The sequence below is a fragment of the Polyodon spathula genome, unplaced genomic scaffold (assembly GCF_017654505.1).
Source record: "Polyodon spathula isolate WHYD16114869_AA unplaced genomic scaffold, ASM1765450v1 scaffolds_613, whole genome shotgun sequence".
Lineage (NCBI taxonomy): Eukaryota > Metazoa > Chordata > Actinopteri > Acipenseriformes > Polyodontidae > Polyodon > Polyodon spathula.
Genome location: NW_024472102.1, coordinates 19,208 through 46,489, shown reverse-complemented (window position 1 = coordinate 46,489; position 27,282 = coordinate 19,208). Strand labels below are relative to the sequence as shown.

Here is a 27,282-nt window from a genome sequence, read left to right as displayed (position 1 = left end):
CCTTAAAATAATAATAAGATAAGTTTGCATTCTGTGCAACCTGCGTCATCGGAACCCCGACACTGTGTTGCCTTTCCAGTTTATTTACATTGTCCGTGCAGGACTCGATTCCTCCTAAGTTGAGGACAGCTGTAGCTACCCCTTTAAGAAGTGCCGGGCTCTGCGTTCGGGCTACGCTACAACGTGCTCGCTGCTGGAAGCGGCACTGGCGGATCACATGACGAGGGTGCGTACGCGCCGTGATTGAGAGAGAAGATGGCGGACGGGGAGGGAGAAACGGAGCTGGGGCCGAGAGGACGAGCAGAAGAAACGGGAGAGGATTCTCCTCTCGCCCCGGACAGCCTGCCGAAGAAGCTGCGTGAGCTGGAGGCCGCCCTCCGGCAGCAGGACGTCTCGGTAACTTCGTCCGGAGACTACTGCAGCAGCTTCTGTGAGGTAAATACTGTCTGGACAATGTCAGCATTGATGTGGTTTTTATTTATTTATTACGGTACACACGGATGAAGAAATACTGAAAAGGAACTGGGCCGAAAGGAAGCTGAGGGACTTTGTTTTATGACGAGTATCCTCGATTCAGTTATATAAGTCAGTCATAATGATATGCATTATTTTTTTTTTATTGTTATCAGTGAAACGGGGTTGGGCAAGTCGTAGTTGTAGTAAAGTAATAACGGGTTTTGGGGTACATTATCAAATATCTATTTGGGACATTTTCAACATTTTTTATTCGATTCTGCTATGATGCAGGTAGCTAATAACGGTAACACAGAACAATGGAATTTCATATTTCTTGATGTGTAATTATGTATTTTTGGGTAATGCATGCAATAATAATAAATTAGTTACCAGAATTGATGGATCGTCTCACCTCGAGACACCGAGGAATGTGGAAGTTGTAGGGGCGGGGCGCGATCAAAGGGTGCGTTTATCATGCAACGTTGTGTTGCTGCAAAAATGATCAGTCATTGATAAAAAAAATAAAATAAATACAAATACGATGTACAGCAAAATGTATGTAATTTGCCATTGTGCCGAAAGTGAGCATGTAAATATTGCAATGTGTACAGTAGATTACCTATGGGAATTTCGATGCAGGTGTTGAGAGCGCACACTCCCATACTGTTTGAGCTAGGAAGTACCAAAGTACACGTTTTGAAGGGTTTTGGTGGCCGGCTTTGGTTCTCTAGTCATTGATGAGCTTAGTTGTTTTAATTGCGCATATGTATGTGTATATATATGTATGAATGAGAGATACAGTGTGTGTGTGTGTGTATGTATATATATATATATATATATATATATATATATATATATATATATATATATATATAATCAATTTTCAGTGCCAACAATAACCTTTTTGAATAATGTAAAACACTACAGCACGTTGTGCATCTGATTGAATCGAGTGATTCGTTATGGGATGTGGTGGGCACTTGCAAAAATAAAATAAAAAAATGATGTAAGATTGTTTTTCCAAAGGTAGGTCTATACTGCTGCCAACTGTAACTGTATACTACAAGTTCATGCTGCCTAGCCTTTTTTTTAAATATTCAAATGCATACATTTTGTTATGCAAACGCATATTTAAAATGTAAAGACCCATTCCACCATAGACATACTGTCTGACTCGAGTTAGTTTAAGGCTTTTTACAAGGAGCATTAATTCTAAGCAAGGGACCGTTCCTTACTGATGTATCATTAATAAAATTAAAAAAAAAAAAGCAAAAACAAGGTTCTGATTTTAGTGTTGACCCTGTTTTCACATACAAATTGTGTCAAAGGTTGAGCTAACTTGAACGATCCATTTAATATGTGAAGCTATTTATAAATCAAGAAATTATGTTGATTCTCTTTATAAAAATAATTTGTATTTAATGGAAGCATATTTAGAATGTTAACATTTTATTGAATGAGTTGCTTGTTTTGTAAATTTGGGATGGCTTGACATGAAAGGTGCTATATAAAAATAGATTGCTGAATTAAGGAGAACTGTTAAAATGAACTGCCTCAATTCAGTACTAACTGTAGCTGGTGCAGTTGAAGAGGTGATGACTCAAAGTAATTCAGTAAGGAGATCCACACCTTTTCAGAAGAGCAGGTTTGCTGCAGCTCTTCTGTGCTGGAAAGCGGGCACAATAACTCGTTGCTTTGTCAGTGTTGGTTGAAAGTTAGGAGGGGATGTTTTATGACTCAAAGCAAAGGAGACAAATTAAAACTGAGACATACCAGTTATGTATAAAAGATTCAGAGATGGAGTAAGAAATTAATTAAAAGGGAAACCAGCCAAACAGTCTCACTGTGCAAGAAAGAACACAGTAATATTGTGAAGAAAGTTTAAAAAGAGGAATACAGTAATCTCTCATGTGCGTCCTACCCGTTTATCCGCCATGATCAACCTCTTCAGCAATGTTAGTTTTATTATTGAACAGAGAATATTAGTTCAGAGATTTGTAGAGCCCAAAGTTTCTGTACACTGTGTTGTATGTGCTCTGTGCGCTGCCATTGCTGGTAGTGTCACGTAAGCTGTTCAGTGTGTTGATGTAAATAAATCCTGTTCGCCTCTGGGGCGTGTCAACTTCAACCTCTGTCTCTCTGTCATTCCTGTCACTCAGCAGCGAATGCACGCATCTACACGGCAGACGGCTACCCCGTCACAAGCATTAATACCCTGTATCTTTCTAAGCAAGGGATTTAGGGGCGCTCCGTAATAAAAGCTCAATCCCAAAACAATAATTGTGTGAATATAGTCATTGTTACAGCTGTGTGTAGTGATATTTAAAACAGGATTCATTCATCTGCCTTTTTACATATCCACCCTTCCTCTGGTCCCACCGCAGTGAGATATGCAGCGGATTACTGTAGAAGAAAATATTAAAACAAGAAATGAACATAAGGCACAATTTGGTCACGACAAGATATCTTAATATTATGCAGCTTTATATCTTGTCTGGTTATTGTGGCCCTAATGAAATTAATGTCACTGCCATGGCAGACTTTATCACTGCTATGTCAGGGCCGTCCATGCAAGTGGGTAGGAGATTGGATCAGCTCCTGAAGGCATGTCAACTGTAATCCCAGATAGTCTTTTATTGACCTTCCTTCACATGTTCTTTGGCTCCCTTGTCAAAGAAAGATGTGCTTTCAGACACAGTCTATCAAACATGCTTCAGTTAACAGCACCACAATTCTGCCCAATGGCGGAATGTCATGAAGGCTGATTTCAGTATCCAGACAGCTCTGTCTGCAGCAAACACAAAGTATGGTTGGAGCCAAAAGCCTTTTTAAACAAAGATGGGTGGCATTCATGGTCAAATTTAAGTTGCAGATCTCTTTACAGCTACATCTGACAACAGATAGCCAAAGAGCGTACATGTAGCCAATTTATTAAAGACAAATCAAAAGTGGTAGTATCAGATTTTGTATTTTTTTCTTTTAAGATTTGGCATTGTAGCAATTGTGGGCAACCAAAAAGGCAAACGTAAAAGCTGGATTTTCACTTAATACCCGACCTTGCTGTTTACTGGATGAGGTGGAAGAAGTGAATCCTCTGTTCTCCTGCTGAGAAATCTTCATTTAGGTAGCTGCTTTACAGGAGTGTGTATAAAGAAAGCGTCAGTAGCTGAGGGATAGTTCTGGATTCATTGGAGTGGTCACCAAACAGGAAACGTGTAAAAAGTGTTGTCTGCAAGCTTGCGCACAAATATCTGCATGACTGGGAAGTAAAGTATGTTTGCCTATCTCTGGGTCACAATATACATGTGGTTCTTTAACACTGGTTGTCTTTTAACCATGTGATTGCCAGCGTTGTTCCTCAGTAGTGTTTGGCATTTGACAGACCACAGTACCTTAAAAACAGAGTAATAAAAACTCATTTTTTTTATAATGGGATCGTTCTCCTACACCGGGATTCACTTTGTGCTTTAACTCCTTTATGAAAATGGGGAATTGAGCAATACAGAATGTGCGAGGTGTAAATGTGCAGTCTCGCACTCAAGCTGGCCTGTGAATAATTCATTAGCGGAGTTGCTTTCAATTGACATTTATGTTCAACTACAGACATGTCTAACCTTTTGTTTTTTTATTCACTTAGTCTGGTGTTCACCAAAGTGGTCCTGGTCCTGCTTTTACTTTTGTCATAAAATGTCTTTGTTCAAACAAATTACCTGCCCTGGAGTTTTAAATCACCTGTGTCAGATGAATCCCTTTTTAACTCTGGAATGTGTTGTATTGAAAATATCTTTTTTGTGTGAAGATTTAATTATCCAGTCTTTTTCCCACTATGGTGGTTCTGTGCTACAGTATTGCTGAAGTACTGTGCGAGATGAGACACCCTTTTAACTAATCAAAGATAAATCCTTGTTAATATAGCCCACTGTGTGTTCTGTATCCTTTGTTATTGAGTTGCTTCCAAAATAAAAAGTTAAAATGATTTGAAGCTTGCAAATAATTTGTAGCTGAAACTACAAACCGCTGCTGTTATTTCAAGAGGTGCCCTTTGAGTTGTGCAGTGCAGTACGAAGGGAGTCAAGCACCTAAAAGGCTGTTCCCTAGAGACCAGAGTTTGTTTTTTATTTAGTTGATCTCGTTGCTGTGATGTTTCAAATAATGTTTGGTTGAACTTGTTAAATTCTACCATACCTCACATCAAAAACAAGAGACTCCAGCCCTAATCCCATTTTTGAAATGCAATTATATCAAATACAATCAACAATTGAACAGTAAACAGCCTCTCATTGAAAATACGCTCGCAGAAATGTGTTAACCAAGTTAGGACCCTTTGCTTCAACTGCACAGTGGCAAAAGGAGATCCTTGGAGGTAATCAAAAGAAAACTGATTTAAAAGCATTCAGACTTTTTTTTTTTTCTAGGGACAGGCACTGAAACACTTGTGGTTTAGTGATAACTTTTTTTTTGGTAATGAGAAATAAATGTTACATACTGAAATATGACCCAGTGAGGGCAATAGCACATGTTTACCTATGAGTATGATTTGCTGCTATTGAGTGTGAATTTTAAAATAACATACTTGCTCACACTTGCGGCTCTAAATCACTGACAAGGTCCATAATTGCAATATATTAGTATGTCTACTGCAGGTACTTTAAAGTACAAGATAATATTTTGCCTGCATGTTTTTTTCAATGACAATGATACAAGTGCAGCTTACAGTACACGTCTTCTCCCTCGTGGCCAGCCTGTCCATTTCCCCTGCTAAATGAGAGGTGAAATTGTAGCCTGAGTTCAGTGTTCGGAACAACATAAGTTGAAGCAGACTTTTTCTCCTGAGGCTGAATGCAGACTATGCCCTGGTGATTTTGCAGGCTTTTTCAAATGTCCCTAATTGTACCTGTCTGCAAAAAGCCAAACAGTCTGGAACTGCAGGCTTCATAACAATGGGATTCCAGGTGCTGCAGATTGGCTAGGAAGTTTGCCAGCGTTTACTGGATCTCAGGTGTATGCTGTAATGGCTGGCGGAACTGTGTTGAGCATTTGCCTATAATGGATCTAGTAGTACTAACATGTATGCCAGTGACCTGATTCATCCACCACAGCTATAAATAGCTATCAGAAATCAGACATCCTCCACTTACCCCTGATTTTTTTTAATACTTTTGCACAACTCAGTTTAAAAATGCCATAACATCACTCTGAAGAAGCGTTGGAAGGTATTCGGAATAATGAAACCTTGACGTCGGATGAACAGACAAAGAGCCTGCATATTCTTCATGTTATGCTCACTCACTTAAAGAATATCAGCAAGTTTCATCACATCACAGTTCTCTAGACAGGTGTAAAGCATTGACGTGTGTGGAAACGGATGTAGAGCCAGCGGGGGATCAAACAAACATTTCAACTCGGAGTCTCTTAACACGAGAGAGCTTCTCATTGAAACATTTTCCTATCTTCTGATCGTCCACTGGGGATATATATCCCTGCTGGGGGGGGGGTAAAGTAGAGTTGGACAGCGTCTGTCCATTTGTCTGTGCCAGACTTTACATGTCAGTAGACTTTAAAGTGGTGCTGTACTTGGTTATTTTGTTTTTTATTGTATTTTTTATAGAGGGTGAACATCGCATGACATGCTTGCTAGATAGGTAATTTTTAGTGCTATTGTTTATTCAGTAACTGATTCAGTACTCTCCAGCTGTTGTCCAGCAGGATGTTCCGGGCTGCCTTTTATATATGGGAGGTAGTAGCCATCGAACAAGATTAGTGGGTAGTCCCAGTCCACTTGTGAACACCACAGAATTGTCTCCATCTGCTCAGACGCTGAAACGCCTCCCTTGTTGCCAACAGGCATATTCAGCTTGCTGCCTGGAGCCGTGTAGATGGTACAGAGACTGAGAGCAGTTGTGAAAACCATGTACAGAATTCCCCCAACTCCAATTATTGTACACTCATTTTGTGGTTTGAAACTGTCAGAAACCTTTTCAGGTGAAGTCTGCACATGTCATTTATTTATTTGTTTTTGGAAAAGATGAAATGCTTGTTTCATTTCGAAGTACAGCTGCTTTTGTGAACTGCAAACTCGAACTTGCAGTTATCGTTTGTTTTTGTTTGTTTTTTTCAGTTAATGTGCTCAGGAATGTGGGTGTATTCTAGACTCTTGAGCTTCATTTACAGCCGTAACCTTTTTTTTTTTTTTTTGTCTAATGAATTGTTTTTTGTTAGAGGTAGCACCATTTCAGGCTTCTTCAAACCTGGGGTTAGTACCAGTTTGGGGTACAGATTGTATTACGCACATATTTTAGAGGTTAGTTTTTGACTGCGTGATGTCATTTTCCACGAGGGAGTCTGGGAAGGAGAAGCATGTGGCTCTTTCATGTGGCAACAAACAGTTAGCAGCTGTACAGACTGTTCCACAAAGTGAGAATGAGAGGAGCATTCCAAGATAGCAATAAATGCACAGTTAACGGGGGGGGGGGGGATTCGGGGTACGATAAGGAAGATCTACAAGACTTCCTCTTGTGTACATTTGCGCAGATGTTCAGTTCTTCCTTTGTTGTTTTACTGTCTGTACACATAAAATTTGCAATGTTAGGCACAACATTTGTATGCAAAATTAACTAAAGATGTAGGATGAAATAAAAAGGAAGGTCTGTACTAGTCCCAGTATTTCATTATGATACTGAAGCACTTCAACTGAGGATATTCATTAGCACAAGAGAGTGTATCAGAATCGGGGGTCACATGGAGGGCCCCTTGTTTTATTGTCGGGTTGTAATTTTATTTTTTTTAAATATGTAACAGCACTGCTCATTTCAGTAGTCGGAATTAGTTTGCACGTTCTTTAGCTAAAGTTATTTTGGAGTATCTGGTGTACTGGGGTGTCCGTCTGCCTGTGCATCAATTTTGTCTTGTGGGAGGAGGCTTGAGTATTTAGAAATTGAAACTGTGTCACTTGCCTGCAGACAATAGTCCTTTAACCTTCAGCTATGGTTGTCGGCTGTGTATATTGTAACCGTCTTTATGGGCAGTGTTGTATTTGCTATTCTGTGCTTTGTTTTCTTCTGTGTAGCATTGCAGAAGTGCAGACAAGGCTGCAGGCAGTTTGAAGCGTTGTTGGTGCTATATCAGGCTGCAGGGAACTCCTGTGGCAAGTGAAATGAAAAGGCATGTCCTGGAAGAGCATGATGCGCACACACATGAGAAACGGACTGGATATCAGATTTATTGGATGGAACCGAACTGAAAAGCTGTTTGGGGAAATCAGATTAGTTTTAAATGTTAATACAGATCTTTCCTTTGAGAAGCGTCTTGGTTGATGTGTTTTGTCTTGCAATCACAACACCACTAGAAATTGATAGTAATATTGCGAAAACAACACTTGAGTCTTAGTGCTCACTTAAGTGTGCCAAGTAAATGGGTTTTCGCATTAAGAAAGCAACAACACTCAAATGTTTATTAAAGAAACTGTTCTCCACAAGACTTGTGTCTAACTTTTTAAATGAAGTTTTATTTGGTTTAGCTTTACTCTGTATCTTTTGATATCTTAGTAAACGGTAAAAGGAAATGAAACCTGAAAGACATTTTTAGTGTTTTACTCAAATTAACTGAAAATGTACTGATCTCTCATTATTAGATTTTCAGGAAGTGCCATCATGTACTGTATCTTTTAAAACATGATTGTAGCATTTGAAGCTATTACAACAGTACCAGTATATAAATATTTGATACAAGGTAAAATGTTTAAAAAATAAAGAATATGATTTATATAAAAAAGACTAAGTTTGCACTATTATGGATGCATAATATTTAAAGGGAACTGCAGCTTGTACGGTAACCGCAGCTCTATGGAGGAAATGTTTTTTTCTATTAACAGGGATGGGGTTAATAAGGGGTTAACCCCACCCCTGCCAAACTTAAATCGGTTTCTGCCCTGCCACAATATTATAAAAGTATATCACTGGATGCAAGTTTCACTTCAGTTGGATTAAGGCACAAGGTTAACAGAGTCGGTAACACAAAACGATACTCAAGGCAAATGGTTTTGTGTCTCAATCTTGTCTCAAAAGACTATATATCTGTAATACTAACCACCTAAATGAGTCAATGTTATGAATTGTATCCCCACTGCCACGAATCAGACTGAGTAATGTGTTTTAAACAAAGCCATTTAAACAGCCTTTTTATCTCCTAACTAGGTCAGGTATTCTGGAACAGTGGTGCGCTAGTTAAAGTCCAGTATAACATCCTTTATTTATATTGGTGGTGGTTAGGTTTAAAAAGAAGTGAAGCACATACCAGCTGGATTGCAAAGAATGCATTGTAAGCTTTAATCATATAGCACTAATCCCCCCCCCTTCCCTGTTCCTCTCCTCCAGATGCTTGTTCAGTATGCTGGCAGTCGGAATGCCCAGGAACACGGGCTGTCTTTGCTGGAAGTTTATCGGCTGTCCATACAGAGCTTTGCTCTTGCGAGGCCTCATCTCACCACAGAATGTGAAAACGTGCTTTTGGTACTTGGACGGCTAGCGCTGTAAGTATTCCATACTTCATTTCCAGTTTGGTTCATGTTGGGACACTGGCTGCAGCTGAGTGCGGAGCTGACGGGCTCCACAAGGGCTTTGTTTTTATACTTCATGGTATTGGACCTGAACACCTCCTGCTGCCACTCAGTCTTGGGATCTCTCCAGCAAAGACTACTACCAATTGTGCCAAAATGTGAGGTTGTTTCAGGTGTTACTGAGCCAAACTAAATAAAGATGCATGCACACAATATAAATTACAGCAATATACAGCATCAGGTTTTGAAAAGCAGTGGAACATGCAGTGCTTTGCACAAGTTTGTACTTCAATGTCAGGATGATGCCTCCTCTGGCATGAAGCTGTCAGTTCTAGAACATGTTGAAGTTTGAATAAGTGTGGTGCTTTGTCAGCTCAAAGTTTCGTTTCCTTTTAGCTCAAGCTCTGAATTGCTGTGCTGTGCAGCATTTTGTACCGCGTTGGAAAGAACTGCAGAAACACTTGGTCATTTATATATACATTCTCTGATCTGGTTTGTCCGGTTTCCCTTTGTGTTCATAGGAGCTGTTTTGAGCTGCTGCTTTCAGTGCCTGAAAACGAAATCCCATATGAGGTTTGGCTGCAGTTTCATCAGTCTGTACTGGTGAGTAACAATTGTTTTTGTGAAGAGTGAGTAAACTGGAGGGGATATAACTGTTTAACAAAGATCATTGTAGTAGTAGCATTACATCATGGTGTGATGATTGCACAATGGGGATATCTCTTACAAAAACCTCTATTCTATATAATTGGTAGTTTCCGTTAATGTCATAAAATGAAATGTAAAATTCCTTGACGCTAGTCCTGAAAGGGGGTATTGTAGTTTGGATCTGAGGTGTGAAGTACAGTGCTTCCACTAACATGCCTACGACTGCTGGGTTAAATAGGATAGCCTCGGAGCGAGGTATGTGCAAGCCATTGGGATTCTGACCTCAGTGGTTTGGTATTGCAGGGTGCTCACAAAGCCTTGCTGGAATTTGGGAACGGTGTTCTGCTAACCCTGCTGGAGATCACCAGTGAAGGAGGTGCCTGGAGGAACCCAGTGCTCTTAAAAATTCTCACTCAGCAGCCCACAGAACCAGAAGACGGTAAGGCTCAGTGATAAATGAGGGTATTTCCCATTGAGCTGGGAATCCTTTTTGCTTTAAAAAAAAAAAAAAAAAAAAAAAAAAAATGCAGCTGTAAATTCAGTAGCAATGGGATGTGTTTAGAATATTACATAAGACCACCTAAATTGGCCAAGATCATTATTTTGGTTCTTGTTTTATAAATGAATTATAATAGACAACCACTTATGTAATAGTTTGCTTATTTTATATAAAGCTTTTTGGGAATAATTGGTATGGTTTGGTATGGAGGCAGTATTGGCCAGTGAGATTGAACTAATTCTTAAATCTGGCCTATGTCTCTCAATATAAAATGCTTACATTTCAGTATTCTATTTACAACCCGGAATTCACACTGACCTGTACTTGCTGTACATGGCATATTGCAATCTCAAACATACACCAATTAGCAGTGCTTGTCTGTGTTAATTTAGAATTGTTAATAACTACACTGACAATACATGCAGAAGATTTTTATGAAATGAGTTTTATTACATGACTGACCTTAGTCTTTTAAAATATATTTGAGACTGGCTAGTTCCACATGCAGGTATGCATTCTGTAGTTGCATTTGTTTTGGATCTGTTTAGTTTTGCTAACTTTTGAATGTAATAAAATGAACCCTTTTGAAGTACTGCCTACAGGAATAATGCCTGTTCTGTTTGCAGTAAGTAAATTCATTGCACGGGAAGGTCCTGCTTTCCTGGAGATGCGGATAAAGCACTTAATTAAGACGAACAACGTACCTCAGGCCATGCTGCTGGCTAAGCTGTGTGCCGAGAGCGTCGAGATTGCGAACAAAACGCCCTTTCGCCAGGTCTATATCTCCCATCTCTGTGACATGCTGCCCAGCGAGGAGGCTATCCAGGAGGTGAGTACACAACTGTAACACTTCTTATATACAAGTCTGTCGTTTAAGTATAGAGAGCCAGAAGAATAGGCCCATATTCTGAGTGCCTGTTCTGTATTCAGAATATGTAAAGCTTGCATGCAGGTATGTTGTTAATCTGTTTTTGTATGTAGACAGAGATTTGGAATACTATCCTTTGAAATGTGCTCAGGTGGCGTACATATTTACCCTTGCAGGCAAACACAGGAGGTGGGGGTGGGGGGGTATTTGTGTGTGTGTTTGCATCTGTACTGCAAATGCATTCAGGCAGCATAGTGATGTTTTAGAAAAAGTTTATCTTATTTGGAAGCATTTTAGTTGCGTGAAACCTGGGCTAACTGATGCTGTGCTGGTAACTGACGCTTACAAAAAAACAACCAGTACCACTTGGTTAGCTGTGTACTGTCTTTCGTAAAGCTCCCCTGGAATGAATCGTCAACATATTCTATCGCCTGTTCACATGCTGCCATGAAGTAGAAAACCACTGGGTCAAATATGTAAAATGTTAACCAAGGATAAGGATTAATAAGGATCTTAAGTCTAGATCATGGCTGGTGTTGCAGGTAAACCAAACGAGATGAAAACTAGCAGTTGTGCATAGGAACTGCAGTTGCAATTAAAAATAAATAATAAAAAAATATATATGTTTGTTTTTTTGTTTCTTTTTTTGCATAAAATATGATTTAGACTTGGAAATATCATTGCCAGTTCAGAATAAGTGTTGCAACCTCTGGTCAACGGGTATGACCCGAGTGAAAAGATACAGTAACGTTGAACATGTTGGTAGCATACTGTCTTATCTTGAACCTTTCATCAAAACATTTGGAGCGCTGAACTTGCCTTTTTAAATCCATTTTCCAAGCACTGTTTCAGTATGTGATATATCTGGTATATTGTATCCTAGATTTCCAATGTGGACTGTAAAGAGATTCTGGATATGGTCTGTAACCTGGAGGCAGAAGGACAGGAGAATACAGCCTTTATACTCTGCACCACATATCTCACACAGCAGCTGCAGAAGGAAAATATGTATTGCTCATGGTGAGTCTTACTGGACTGCATTATTGCTGATAACTTGGGCTCTCAAGCTATTTTAAAAAAAAAATGCACATTTGTAGATCCATATCTAAATTGATATTACTCTGAACTTCTGTTTTATTGTAGCATTTCATTCTCAATTCTCCATTCTCAGCCATTCACCTTGCTGAGGATGGAAACATTCTTGCTTCTCTTGCATGATCATCCCACACTTTTTCAGCTGGCTATGTTGTGTGTTTTTTTTTTTTTTTTTTTTTGTATTGTAATCCTTGATTTAAAAATTAAAATTGGTTAGATGCATTTTACATTTTATTAGTATTTTCCCTTTCCAACTTTTTTGTTTTTGATAATGGCTCCCAAACACACATTCGTGCATTGTTCTCTGCACTGCACAAGTACAGATGTCTTCATACTTTTACCTGTACGCTGGAAAGGCGTATCTTCCAACAGTATTTTTACCTGGTTGATGGAAGCAATAGCGCACAACACTTCTAGGATTACTTTACAGCAACTGAAGTATTCATTTCTTGTCTTTCTAGCATGAGAAACGTTCTGCGTTTTTTCACAGGGAGCTGACCCTTTTCTGGAGCAAGTTACAAAGAAGAATCGATCCCTCCTTGGAGTCCTTTTTAGACCGCTGCCGGAGGTTAGGTGTCATAGCTAAAACAGCATACCACCTGCTGTTCTTGGTCAGAGTTATTCAGACTGAGGTATGTACTTCAAGCTTTTTCTTACGACACCCCTCCCCTCCATAAAGGGTTAATAACTATTTTCACTTTGATTTTTGTGAAGTACCTTTTACCTGCCAGCATGCCATTAAATTCACTCCCTATGAGCAATAGGTATTTCAACCCCATCTCTTTGCTGCAAATAAGGCCCCTATTGCATAGTTTGATCCATTCCTGCTTGTACTATGAGTTTAATAAGACACACCTGAGCTTGTTACCTGTACCTGATCTCTATACACTGTGACAAATAAAACTCGTATTAACTCTCTCACTGCCCATGGCAGCTAGTCGCCCACCCGCTGAGCATTCTCTACTGCCTGTAGATTATTATCTACTGCCATATGATTATTAGTGTGTTCACTCCTGATCTGATTGAGTTGATGGTGACAGAAACAAACCGGTATGCTGAGGCGATACGTACTAGCGGTACTCTAGCCCCCCATTCCTGCTTTTACAACTGGAAACCTACCAGTCGACAGAAAATTAAACAGACAACTTTTACACTTCTCTGGCTCTCTGAGACACTGCATGAAAAAAAACACTATCAGAGTAAATCGAAAAGGCGTGCCACCAGAATTAAAAAATAATAAAATGAAGCCGGGAGATCCCCTGTTGCTTTTGGAGAAAGGGCCTCTTTTAGCTACAGTTTTCATAAAAACAGGAACAGTTACTTTGCTTTCTACCGTGCACGTCACATTGGTGAAACCAAAGAGAATCCGCAGCAAGGGGCCAGAAGGGTTTCGAGTAATCCGAAAACCAAAGAGCGTTGAGGATTATAATCGATACACGGGAGGTGTAGACAGAGCTGACCAGCTCTGCTCTTATTACAACCTTCAGCACCACTCCGTCAAATGGTACAGCAATTCATACATAAATTATAGTTGCACATGTAGCACCACTGATCTGATTATAATATACTCGTAGGTGCAAGTTTAGTGATAATGTGCAATATTTTGACAGGGAGAAGACGGGAAAGGATGAGAGGAGCTTTTTTTTTTTTTTTTTTTTGGCAGGTCAGACTCTTTTAGAATGTTGGTGGCCGTCTTGGTTGGGCAGGCTGGCAGCACAGTGTTCCAAAGCAGGAAGGCAGTGAGAGTTAAAACCTGGAATGGATGAAACTGCTATGTACTAGGGGTCGAATGTACCAACGTGGATTAAAAAAACTCAGTTTAGTGCTACTCTGTGGTTCGTTGATCTGGGGTTATGTTTTAATCCATTACATTGCACCACAATTTTAAACCAGGATTAGTATATCTTGTATAAAGCAGGTCATTCTAGATTTCTGATCAGCAATCGGTCACTATTTGTATACACCGTATTTGGCAAATGTAAAAGCACATGTAAACAAAGTTCAAGCAAAAGAAAACATTACGTTCTGTACATTTTGGCCATTTTATATACTATTTCTCTGCTCAGATGTTTTAAATTAATTATCAAAAAGCCCCACATACAGCCTGCAGCTTTCCTATAACCCTTAACCCAATCTCTAGTTATGCGACCGGGTTGTCCTGCATTAATTCTGAATATCAATGAACCGTAAGAATAGTTTTGTTTTATTTTGCATAAACTTAAAATAATAATTTTAGTGTGAAAGTGTTTATAGACTACCTAAAGTGGCAAATTCTAATAAATATATTTTATTGTCCTTGATTATGATGTTTCAGGCAAAAAAGCTACAAAGTTACGGAAAGTTAATTTATTGGAGATGATACATTTGGAGTGAGCATTAATTTTAAGGCTACTGAAGTTTATTACTTGGACAGCCATACATACATGCAGGGGTTAATTTGTAAACAAAAAGGTACCAATTCTTCTAATTTAAGGAAGAGGTAAAGCGTTTGTTTTACTATTTTTTAAAAAAAAAAGCCTTCATTCTGAAGCAAATACATTTTTTGTTTTCAGCAACAAAAAAAACCCCAAACATTTCAAAAGTATATATTTAACAGTAACTAAAGGGAGTGGGGGGGGGGGTTCTTAATCCATAATTGCCTACAAAAATGATTGTAATTTAATACAAGTGAAAACTGTTGTATAGAAATGTAATTCTTGCCAACAGTTTCTTATACTGAAGGAGTTCTGATCGGATGTCTCTTTATTTACCCCACAGACAGAAGAGCTTGGTCTGGCTGTGTCAGTTGAGCTTTGTGTAAGAGCCCTCCAGATCCCATCCCAGGACAATGCAGACACCAAGATGTCTGTTTGCAAAATGATAGCTTGCCTTCTGCCTGACGACCTGGAAGTGCGTCGTGGCTGCCAGCTCACAGAGTTCCTCCTGGGTCCGACACAGGAGGCCTACAACCTGCTGGAAGAGCTGTACCTGAAGCCTGACCAGAAATACGACGAAGGGAACAGCATTGTCCCCATCTCCCTGCGCTGCGAAGTCCTGCTTGCCCTCAAAGCGCACTGGCCTTTCGACCCTGAGTTCTGGGACTGGAAGACCTTAAAACGCAACTGCCTTAAGCGGCTGGGTGTGGAGCCATTGGATGAGTCTGGGGAAGAGGAGCTCCACGAGCAGCAAGCAAACGATCAAGGGGAGAGTTTAGCCCACCAAAGCCATTCAGGAGAGAGCTTCCTTTCTGACAAGGAGGAGGAGAAAGAGCAGCAGCAGGTGACACCAGCTCAGACGGGTTGGAAAAGGAAGAAAAAGGAAGTAGGCACCTCTGAACGATACAAGAGGTGGCTGCAGTACAAGTTCTGCTGTGTGATCTGCAGCAGGGAGGTGATTGAGGCACGGATACTGCACCATGCCAAGACGCACATGGTTAATGGTGTCTTCACCTGCCCTATCTGCCTCCAAAAGTTTGAGGGCAAGCACAAGTTTGTGCCACACCTCACAGAGCATGTTCGCATGCCTGCCAGGAGAAATCAACCTAAAAAAAAAATAGGAAAAAAGAAAAAGGTGAAGAAGGTGGAAACAATGGAGGAAGACATGGAGGAGTTAGGAGAAGTAGGCATGGAGGAGTTGGAACTAGGAGAGATTAAGATTGATCGCTCCACCCTGGAAGATGAAGCATTACAAACTTCTAGGACACCAGCTGAGAGCGATTACATCACCTTCAGTTATATTGCTGATAATTTTGAGCTGAGAGACAGAGACATTTACCCTTGCCCTGCCACCGACTGCCTCAGACTATTCAAGCACTTCAAGTACCTAAGCGTGCACCTCAAAGCGGAGCACCCAGAGTCAGACGATAATGCAAGGCACTATTTAGAGATGAAGGACCGCCGGGAAAAGTGCACCTTCTGTCGCCGCCACTTCCTTACCCCCTTTCACCATCGACAGCACAGGCGTGTGCACTACGGAAAGCTGCCTTACATGTGTGTGGCTGCTGGCTGTGGTGCCCGCTTCAACTCCACCAATCAGCTGGTGGCCCATAAACAGGCGCACGGTTACCAGCTGAGCTACCAATGTGAGCTGAAGGGTTGCAGCCTGACTTTCAGTGATCTGGGGCAGCTCTATCACCATGAGGCCCAGCACTTCAGAGATGCTGCATACAACTGCATTCATCCCAGCTGCAAGAAGTTCTATTACTCCAAGAAGGAGTTTGCAAAGCACCTGGCCTCTCATGGTTTAACCTTCTCTGAGGATAACTTGATGTCTTACAGGAAAGTAAAACAGGAGTTTGAGGCGCCTCTAGGGGAATCTGTTGTGGGTCCTGTTGAAGGAAGCAAAGCTGAAAACACGGACGTCCCAAAACCCATCTTGGAAGAACTCATGAACGGCATTAAAACAGAGACTCCAGACTTCTCACAATTAGTTGAGAACCCCACCACTCCTGCACCTGTTCCTGCAGCCAGTGAGTTGCTCACTGGCACCTTGACCAGTGTGGCAGTTTGTTTTGACGGCAAAAAGTTCACTTGCGGTTTTGAGGGCTGTGGTCTGACCTTCATCCAGGCAAGAGACATACAGAGACATCTGAAGAACGTTCATCCTTTGCAGTTCAAGCGCCATAAAAAGGGAGAGAAAACAAAAAAAATGTGCAAGAAAAGTAGACTGCACCAGAGCAGAAAACCACTTCGCTTTCAGGAACACAGCTCAGGCAGTCATTCCAGTTCCTTGCCCGACCCTGAATTGGGACACAGTGATCCCCTTTCTACTGAAATAGACTCTCCAAACCCTGTTGAAACTCAACCAAGCTCCAGCAATGAGGAGTCTTTGATAGAAATACTGGCACGCCTGAGCCAGCTGAGTTTGAAGACGCCCATAATTGCTGCTTCCTCTCTGACGAGCCATTCCTTTTTGGGGTCTTCCATTACACAGGTGACTCTTCCTTCCACCACTGGTGCTAACCCCCCTACCAAGCCAACGGACAAAAAGGCAGTTTTGAAATCTCAGCCTCCCCAGTCTGGCTACAAGAAGGAACTACCAGCAGCAACAGCTGAGGGACCATCAGCTTCTCCTTTGCCACCACCGCTCCCTTCGCAGCATAACAAACAGGTTTCCCAGTTCCTGGTTCAAGCCAGCAATAAGCCCTATTTCTGCGAACTCAAGGATTGCAAGTATAGGAGTGTGGCTCGGGCAGCTCTCTTAGTTCACTACCTTAAAAAGCACAGCATGTCTAAGGATAAGGTGATGGGGATGGAGATGTTCCACAGGAAGTTCAAGCCCTTTGCGTGCCACCTTTGCCCTAGTGCTTTTACCAGGAAATCACAACTAAGGCTGCACTTGATGAGCCAGCACAAGCTCAGCAAAACATTGGTAGCACAGATGAGTTGTTCGAAGAAGAGGAGGGGCGACAGAGATAGGAATGATGCAGAGAAAGTGCCTGATTCCTACGCCAGTGGCGTAAGCCTTGATAGAGAACTGCCAGAAAAGGGGCAACAGAAAAAGGAGGCTTCAAACTGGGGGAAAAAAATTAAAAAGCGTAGGAGGGTTGGGGTTTGCAGTACTGAATTTGAGAAAAGATTGCAGGACAGGGAAGAAGAGTTGGAGGAAGAGGAGACCGATGTAAAAGCCACGTCACCTGCCATAGAAGATAATGAGGAGGAGGAGGAGGAGGCCAGGGAGGGGCGGGGAAGCAGGCGTTTGATGGCCAAAGGCAGTCTGTGTTACATCCTGAGCAAATACAACAAGCCTTTTGAGTGCGTGCACAAGGGCTGCAGTTCAGCCTTCACCAACCAGAATGGCCTCATCAGGCACCTTCGGTTAGTGCACCGCTACAACAGAGATCAGCTGTGTATGGAGGGTGGTCAGCGGCAAGGTGGGGGAGCCAAAAAGGACAGGAACTGCAGCAAGCGCATTCGCAGCTTATCTGCCCTGGCTAGGCACAGTGAGGAGTCTCGCAGACCGAAGAGAGAGGAATCCCCGGAGCCAGAGGAATCCCCAGAGGCGCAGACTTTGGCTTCAGAGGAACCTGTACCTCAGTTCAGCTGCAGCTACAGTGATTGCACAGCCAGCTACCACCTTTACAGCAGCTTGCTGCGGCACCAACGCCTGTTACACAGTGACCAGACCCTGCAGCCCTGCAGTAAACGCACACGTACCAAGCTCCGCTGCACCTACGAAGGCTGCACCCGAGTCTTCTCCCACCGAAATACCTATGAGCAGCATGTCTTCTTCATGCACAGGAATAACTACGACTCCTTCGTTCTCCGGCTCCAGAATGAAAAGGAAGAGGACAGAAATAAAGGGGCCAGTGGTTGCCAAAAAAAATTAATCTCTGTCATTGCCACTCCATCTCCCAGTCTCAGTCCTCCACTGCAGTCCCCACCAAGACAGGGGAAAGGGTCTACTAAGAAGAAGTTTCTTACGAAAGGTAATCTGTCGCTCAGGACGCCCGAGGAGGCCCTGCAGATGTGTGAGGACAGGAATATTCCAGTGGCGTACCCTTGCATGGTGCAGGACTGCGAGTCAGTTGTCACGCTAGAGAGCAGCCTGATCCGTCACTACAAGCGCTGTCACAACATACGACATACCTACCTGGGGAAGCACTATGATAAGCTGGTCAACAATGCAGAGAAACTAGAGGAAACGATCCAGAAGAACTCCACACCTTCTGTCCCAACATTGCTAGATAAACCAGTGAGTGTGGAATACCAAAAGGAGCTGAAGAACCCATTGGCCTCGAAGTTGCCTGTAAGCCTGCCTTCCATAAAATCCTCCTTGGATGAGCAGGACCATTTGGGTTTTGGAGAGGAGATCTCTGAAAATGACTTTACTTTGGACGCTGATGACCTCCTTTATGGTGAGGCAGTAAAGAAAAGTAGATGCTACAGCAGCAATGGGGGGCAGCCTCGGAGAAATGGCTATGGGTTTGAGAAGAAGCCAGAACCACCACCTCCACCCCAAACGTTGCTTTGTTTTAGCAGAGAGGACGGTTTCCTGGATTTAACATGCAAAGGAGGTGGCAAGGGGACGGGGACCTTCTCCAGCGTCTCTAGGCCACCCCTGAAACGCAAGAATGAGCAGGCGGACCCCCTCCTGGCAGCCAAAGAGAACTATCAATGCCCCCGCAACCTTCATAACCGGAGCCCCACACCCAGGACATTCGACCTGAAGACCTATAAACCCATGGGCTTCGAGTCATCCTTCCTTAAGTTCATCCAGGAAAGTGAAAGCAAGGATGAGGTATTTGAGGAAAGCCTCCCTGAGCCCCAGGTTGTCATTAAACGCAGGGATGTTCACAGGCGGGGCTGTTCTGTGAAAGAGAACAGTCAGAGAAGATTGGGGCGAAACAAAAATGGCTCGCTGGTACATGGCAAGCTGTCAGCGTTTCAGCCTCTGCTGTCTGCAGAAGAATCTGCCACAGTGCAGAACCTGAGGTCCATCTTGGACAAAGCACTGACGGACTGCGGGGACCTAGCCCTCAAACAGCTGCATTATCTCAAGCCAGTGGTGGTGCTTGAGAGGTCTAAGTTTTCAACATCTTTGTTGGATCTGTTTCCAACAAAAAAGGCAGATGAACTTTGTCTGGCAAGTTCTTGAAAACCAAGAATGAACTAAAAAGACATTTGATTCCAGTATTTTTTTTTTTTTTTGTTATTGTTTTTAATCAAATAAAAAAGAAAAAAGTTGCCAAACTGTAAAAGCTCAAGTACCTTCAATAAATAATAGCAGGTATTGCTTTCTAAAACATGTCGTACAATGTGATAACAGAATGTTTGTATGTAAAACCCCAGGGTTTTCGTTAGTTTATATAAGACTTCAGTTCAGTGGTGCTAAATTAAACACAGCATTGACATCAGGGGCTTTAAGAAATTTTGCATGATCATATTAAATGTGTGCATGGAAAAGCTCTTTTTTTTTTTTTTTTGGAGGGGGGTTGGTGTTACAAGTAAATAGAATGTGCACTCCTAGGGTGCTCGTAATATAATGTACACTACAATTCACTTTGTTATTTTTTTAGTTTTAAGTACCAAATAAATTACTTACTCCCCCCCCACAGTAGATCAGGAGGTCAGTAACATTTTTTTTTTTCTATCAAGATTTTGTAAGGTGCGGGTGTTACCGTGAGTTTAAGTAAATGAAGGATTATCACAACAAAGGCTCAAGAACGAAAATTAATGCTTTTTCTTTTTCCTAATGTAAATGCCCTTTTTCTTGGAGATTTTAGAAGGGAGATTTGCGTTGTCTGTTTTTTGAAGATCAAAGATCATTTTATTTAGTGTGCACTTGATGAGTCTTGTTCAATTTTAAACATCCACCACATTCATAGTGGTGGTCAATGTTCTGCTGCTTTATTCTGTTAATTAACATTTTTGTTTAACTAAACTCTCTATGTTTTCTCAACAAAATATGACAGAACCACCAGATCTGTTGGCATCATGAAGTGGGCAAAAGGAATAGCCAAGACCAATTTGCTTCAACACTGCCGCAGGAACAGTTGTGTCGTTTCCATTCTGAAATATTATATATAATATTGGAAGTTGGAAGAGATTGAGGACTTACTCTAAATATCCACACTTGACACAAGGAAAGTGCTGTTACTTGCAGCAGATTTTTTCAATATAGAAATACAAAAGAACAAATCTTAAGCATGTGCTTTGCTTAAAGATGATTCTTTAATCCGCAATGGGATCCAGTCTTTGTGCGTTGTCTTGTTTAGTTTTTCAACCATAACAGCGGTCCAACACGGTCTTTGAGTTCATAATGTAATAATTCAAGTTCCAACAGTTTTAGCCTTTTGTGGGTTTAACTAAAGAGGTTGCAACAGTACATCTGGATACTAATTAGTAATGCCTAGTTACACTTAATTAGACCCCAATTTTATGACATGCTGTCCTATGGATTCTAATTCATGGTGCAAAAGAACAGCTGACTAGTCCAAGCATTTTCAGAAGATCAACCTGAAACACTGGCGCCCTGAAAGCCTCCTCCCCCTCTTCAGCAGTTCCTGAGTTCATTTGTATTTTCAAATGACGTTTACATGTTGTCTAAAGTAATTCTTCATATTTCGTACTTCAGCTTGTAATTCCAGGATTGAAGAGTGAAGCATCAGGGTAATGTTACAATAAAACTTGGTAATGAAAAGTTTCAACAAGTTATAACAAGACATTGGGGAAACTTATTGCTGAAACATGACAACTTTCTAAATTACATACCTTACAGCTGTACTTATTATAAACTTTTTGTTTTTTTACCCAGGATAACCCAGCTGAGATGTTACAGGTATAACAGCATAAATTGTCCCTGGTCTCTAATACAAAAGTGCCACTACAAACTGAAATTAAACTGGTTTTAGTTTGCATATGAAACATTAAACCGAAACTAAGGAAATCCTATAAGAATGCAGTCCAAACTGCCTTGCTGCCATTCAAAGTCTTGCTACTTATGTTTCGCGAAAGGATGTTAAAAAAAAAAAAAAAAAAAAAGATTGACCTATATGATTTTAATAGGTCATTATTCAAATATCGCTGTCACTGCAGAATATTTGCTGTATCTCTTCTTCAGAGTGCCTTTGTCATTTCAGGTGCATTTTAAATATTCACAAAACTATAATTCTGTTCTATAGATATATTTTTTTTTAATTGATTTTTTTTTTCTTTAATCAAAAGAAAATGGGTGTTGCAAAAATATTAAGTAAAGTTTGAAGTGTTTTGGGTACAAACAATTAATGGAAGGATTGAAGGATTAATGTTTTTGCATCCAGTAGCAGAAAAAGACACAGTATTTAACCTCTCTTAAAGTCATGGCTCAATTTCCACGTTAACATGTGCGCTAAACCACGATTTTATCTAAAGCTGGATCCACCCTGAACATCCACTGGAAATCTTAGATTCTGCTGCTTGGTTGAGTATTTATAGTAACATGCAGTATGAGGTAATAGGAGTCCAATGTAAAGGTCTTGGCTTGTACCCTGTAGTTTACTTATATTTTGTATTCAGAGGAGAAAAACACTTGCAGTGAAAAGGTTGATTGAGCATTCACAAGTTGTGTTTTGTTCATATTAATGTGGATCTTAACTCTGCCGTTAGTTTCTGTTAAAAGAAAAAAAAAAGTAAGTATACCACAGATACATTACTAAGTATCTGTGGTTTAAACAGGTGTGGATTTTACATTGAAAGCAGTGACAGTTAACATTCATTTAAAGGGAAGGCTCTCTAGTGAACCCTGTTTCTTTCACTAACTTTATAATTGCCAGACAGAAGATGTGCTGTTCCAGGAAAACAATCTTTACGTTTACGTGCAGTTTTAAAATTCCGATTTAGCAAAAAAAAAAAAAGTAGATCTTCAGCAAATTGTGAGAATACAGCTCACTGATTTTTATTCATTCTGTAAAATACAAGAAATATGCAATGTTCTTGTGTGGCTGGATCTGTCCGTCTCATGAAGAACTACTTCTTGGCACATTAAGTTACAGCATTTCACATGCGTGAGGCTTGTTTTTCAGATATTGTGCTAATGTGATATGACATTTTTGTCTGTGAAACAGTAAATGGAGCATTTTTGATGATTGACAGGATTTTTATACACGATTAACAAAATGACCATAATCAGGTTTTAAAGTCAAGCTACTGGTATTTAGTTAAAATAAAGTTGGCACAATAGCATAATATTATAGCAATCCCTAAATGGCATCCAGTTCAGTAGTGTAAATCTGCAACCACATCCATCAGTTTACTACACATTGGTCCCTGCTAATTTACTCCAGCTTGACTTGATCAGAGTTTAAAGGGAGAACTAGGGTTTTTTATTTTTTTTATTTTTTATTTTTTTTACATTTTAGACAGAGATCCGTAGTTTGGCACAGTGTTTAAAGGGCCAGCCCAAAGATGCTGACAATGCAGTACATGGTCTTGTTCTCCCACCTCACTGTACAGCTTCCTAGAAAGAGACAAAAGGGAATTGATTCTTATAAGTGTTAGTGACAAACTACAGGCTGATCTGTATAGGAGGAGACCCTCATTAACACTCCCATCTACAATAAACTAGCAACACTATCAGTATTCATCACAATTAAATTACACAAACTATATTTTTAGGGTGTGCTACTCCCTGAAGGGTTAGTATTAATGAACTAAGAGCAATTGTAAAAACGCTTGCAACAGCTGCAACCTCCAACCTTTACTATTTCTAGGCCAATTTTTTCAGTAATTAAAAAATACAATTGACATAAAGGTGATACTGAACTGCATAGCAACACCTGAATCTTACTACATCCAGCTCCCTATAGGGTGGTTAAGATGAACCAATCAAAGTGTTGAACTCCTGTGCAGTAAAGCAGGCTGTATAATTGTGCAGAGAGGCACAAAGGCTTACACTTGGGTATACTATACGTTTTCTTAGACAAGGCAGGTACACTTTTGGTAACATATATAACCCTCTACGCCAAGTATGAACACCCCAACAGTTAAAAACAAATGCCAATGCATGACATGGGGAGGGACACAGTCTGCATTGTTATACACCAAGCAGTGCGTGGCAGTAACATTGAAATCTTGCAATTGGATTTCTGATAGAATTTTCTTTCTCTTCAACGCCTTTCAAAAACAGTACTGCATACAAGCACATGCGCTTACCTTGTAAGGAATTCGTTCAGGAACAACAGCAGTTGGTAAATAAGTTGTCCTTTACTGGCACAGAAGAGAAAACAGTATAACAGGGAGGCAGTCCACCTGGACTTAGCGGGACAGTCTAAGCAAATGACTACTGCAAGCGCACATGTATATATAACGTCATTCCAGCTCTACAAGCTGCTTCATTGCTCATGTTAGTAGTTGCTTTGTTCAAACTCTGTTCAGCTGCAACCAATTTATATTTACCGCCATCTCAGAAACTTCCTCTGTGGCCTTGAAGGCCCATTGCTCCTTGCAATTCTCTCAGAGCACCTGCAGTCCTATCTTGAAGGCCCATTGCTCCTTGCAATTCTCTCAGAGCACCTGCAGTCCTATCTTGAAGGCCCATTGCTCCTTGCAATTCTCTCAGAGCACCTGCAGTCCTATCTTAAAGGCCCATTGCTCCTTGCAATTCGCTCAGAGCACCTGCAGTCCTATCTTGAAGGCCCATTGCTCCTTGCAATTCTCTCAGAGCACCTGCAGAAGGCCCATTGCTCCTTGCAATTCGCTCAGAGCACCTGCAGTCCTATCTTGAAGGCCCATTGCTCCTTGCAATTCTCTCAGAGCACCTGCAGTCCTATCTTGAAGGCTCATTGCTCCTGGCAATTCGCTCAGAGCACCTGCAGTCCTATCTTGTCTTGCTGCTGGACTACACGTATACACCCCTCCTTTTAGTTTTCCACAAACCAGACAATACCGTTATTAACACTTACAACATGTATAGGCACACCCCCATGCCGTACCTAAGTGTAAGTGCATATTTACAAGATTATACGGTAGCTTTGGAAGCTGAAGTGAACCGCTGTAAGTGAATGTTGGCCCTTAAAAGGAAAACCTGTAGAGTCAATTGTGAAAATTCAGATATTGGTCTCTGAAAGAGAATCTCATGCCGTTTGTCAAAGTTCAGGGTTTGACGGAAGGCATTGTGCAAACCTTCTTGAATCCACTATCAAAGTGGAGTTCAATCATGCTCAATAGCAGTGTCATGCTTAAAAAGCATAATAGCAATACAGAATTGCACTAGAGTCCTTCGTGTGAAAGGCATGCACATCAGTGCAAGTCGCTCATCCCCTTACCATCAACAGTGTTGTCCCAGAAGCAGGAACTTGCTGTATGCAAACCAGCCCCATTCTTCTGTAGAATAACACAGGTCACTAAAAGGAGAGAGCCGTTAAAGATTATTTACAAGATCCTGAAGTCTGGAGCTTATTGTTTATGTTATATCCCTTACATAATATTATGGGACTTGTCAATAGACCATCACAGGTGAGATAATGACCTCTTTAAACCCCAGACTATACATCTTATGGACCCATGTGACAAAGACATGCACACCCTAACAAACCACTGGCATGTTTAAATACAAAAATACATCAAACTTTGAGAATATGTATTTAACTAGCATGATCTGTTTTAAAAGCAGAAAGCCTAACAGTAAATACTTACTAGATCAAACTGTTTTAAAAGCTTTAAAAATGTTCCAATCCATATAGAGGTATGCTAAAAAAAAAAACTAACGTTGATGCCACAGATACTCAAATTATCCAGCTGCATATTAGTTTATGGTCTGCTATTCATATTAAACCACAATGCAGTCTTTATCTGAATAATACAAGATGTATTTGTTATGGCAGCTTGTGGGTACAGGGATCTGCTGTCTTTTAAGGGATTCAATAATTATAAGGGAGATCTACAGTACTTAACACTGGAGGGTTTATTACACACAGCTTTGGTCTGAATATGGTTCTTAGCCCAACAGATTCTGAACCATTGCCTTGTGTTTTTTCTGTTTTTTTTTTTTTTTAAACCTTAGCTCAAACTAAGGCAATCAGTCAGATCAATCATTAAGTGTCCCGGACGTTTTGGTCACTTTTACATCAACACACAGAGTGTAATAAAAAGACTTGCCAATGTATTTGAAAGGTTTGCCCAGTTTGGTGAGCTGGTTGAGGCTTGTTTCCACCACACTGGATGTCCACTGGTTAACCCTGTTGTGCTGGTATGCATTGCTCCCTATCGTGCTTTCCACTGCCTACAGACAGAAAAGCATGCCATCTTATTATACTGTATTAATACACAAACTTACAATGAAACACTCTCCTTGTAAAGAGGGTCATGACATAATACAGCAGTATCGCACATGAAAGGACTATTCACAAGTCATTATAGTTATGTGTGTATTTACAGCCATTGCAACATAGTCATCTAAATCACAAAGGTGTGAATTTCAAGAGGCAGTGGCCCACAATCATGCCTACATTTACACTAACAAAAAACATAATTACAAAATTCTGCCAATGAGTGAGTGGCTTGGGCTTGTTCAATTAACCGTGTTGATAATCTGCTCTGGTTTACATTCTCAAAAGGGGGTAAAGGGCACACACTTCTTAATGATCTGCATCCTAAAAGTGTACGCTACCCCTATACAATGCTGTCCAAACAGTAAACTGTGGTGTTTTTGCTCTGTGTGCTGGTCTGTGTAATTCTAACTGCCTTCATGCCATTCAGATCACGTGACAAAATAGCTTTTCAGCTTGCTGCAGCTGTTTAGATTGGGAGTTGAAATGTACTTTGTCAAATGGTTTGAATGGAACGAGGATGTCTATTCGGTGCTAGGCAGTTAGAATTCTCCATGCAAGCTCAACGCCAGACTGAGAGAAATATTAACTCAATACCGGTTTGTGAGAAGCCAGAACCACTCTCAGTGATTGCAAACAAGTAAAAGACAGGGGAAAGGTGGGACAAATTAATACAATGACATATGATGCTGCTTGAAATTATACTTACATCTTTGATAATATTGCTGACATCATCCACAACAAATGCCGTCTACAAAAAAATACAAGACAAGGATGCGTGTTCCAAGTAAAACCTTCAACTGATCAGATTATAGTTCTGCGGAAATCATTTGCTATCTTTAACATTATATAAAACAGTGTGCATTTAAAAAAAAAAATCATATAGCATATATATATATATATATATATATATATATATATATATATGTGTGTGTGTGTGTGTGTGTGTGTGTGTGTGTGTGTGTGTGTACACGTGGCTTGCTATGAATTACATTTTACTTATTAAGAAATAAAAGGTCACATAAATTATTAAATCAGAATAAGTTACCTCTTCTGCCGATTGCTCGTCCATTCGTGCACCTTGCTCGTCTCGGTCATTCTGTAACAAACAACTTGATGTTGCATGGCAACGATGTGCAGAGGGTGCTGGGATTTTAAAGAGGCAAGTGCGTCCATGGGAACAGGGTGTTTAGACGCCGGCTGAAATTGCAAACTGCTTTGTAAACATTAAACAAACCACAATGCCTCGAGTCTAGGCCTTCAATGCTGGTAGCACAGAAAACAGGTTACAAAACATATACCTGTATTTTACACTGATATACACCTGGCATAGTGTTTAAAATCAATATCCATAAATCGATATTTTTTCCAGTTTTTCTAAAATAAAATGTTTCAGCAGTTTGCTTTAAATGGCAAAGCAAATCAGAAACGATGATGCT

At 40.6% G+C, this 27,282-nt stretch overlaps 2 protein-coding genes across 2 annotated transcripts; one reads left to right on the top strand and one right to left on the bottom strand.

Moving 5' to 3' along the window:
- Positions 1 to 221: 221 nt before the first annotated feature.
- On the top strand, positions 222 to 20,659 carry rlf (RLF zinc finger). The gene is made up of 8 exons (XM_041240515.1): positions 222 to 435; positions 8,829 to 8,983; positions 9,532 to 9,613; positions 9,962 to 10,097; positions 10,784 to 10,986; positions 11,909 to 12,045; positions 12,611 to 12,752; positions 14,878 to 20,659. Exons 1-8 carry the CDS (start codon positions 256 to 258, stop codon positions 19,693 to 19,695), a joined length of 5,853 nt encoding a protein of 1,950 aa, XP_041096449.1. The 5' UTR covers positions 222 to 255; the 3' UTR covers positions 19,696 to 20,659.
- A 1,034-nt stretch (positions 20,660 to 21,693) lies between these two features.
- Positions 21,694 to 26,982, bottom strand: LOC121308240 (dynein light chain Tctex-type 1-like). The gene is made up of 5 exons (XM_041240516.1): positions 26,892 to 26,982; positions 26,553 to 26,594; positions 25,674 to 25,797; positions 24,842 to 24,919; positions 21,694 to 23,034 (listed from the first exon to the last, which is right to left on the bottom strand). The coding sequence occupies exons 1-5, from the start codon at positions 26,913 to 26,915 to the stop codon at positions 22,964 to 22,966; spliced, it is 339 nt and encodes a 112-aa protein (XP_041096450.1). The 5' UTR covers positions 26,916 to 26,982; the 3' UTR covers positions 21,694 to 22,963.
- Between the last annotated feature and the right edge of the window lie 300 nt (positions 26,983 to 27,282).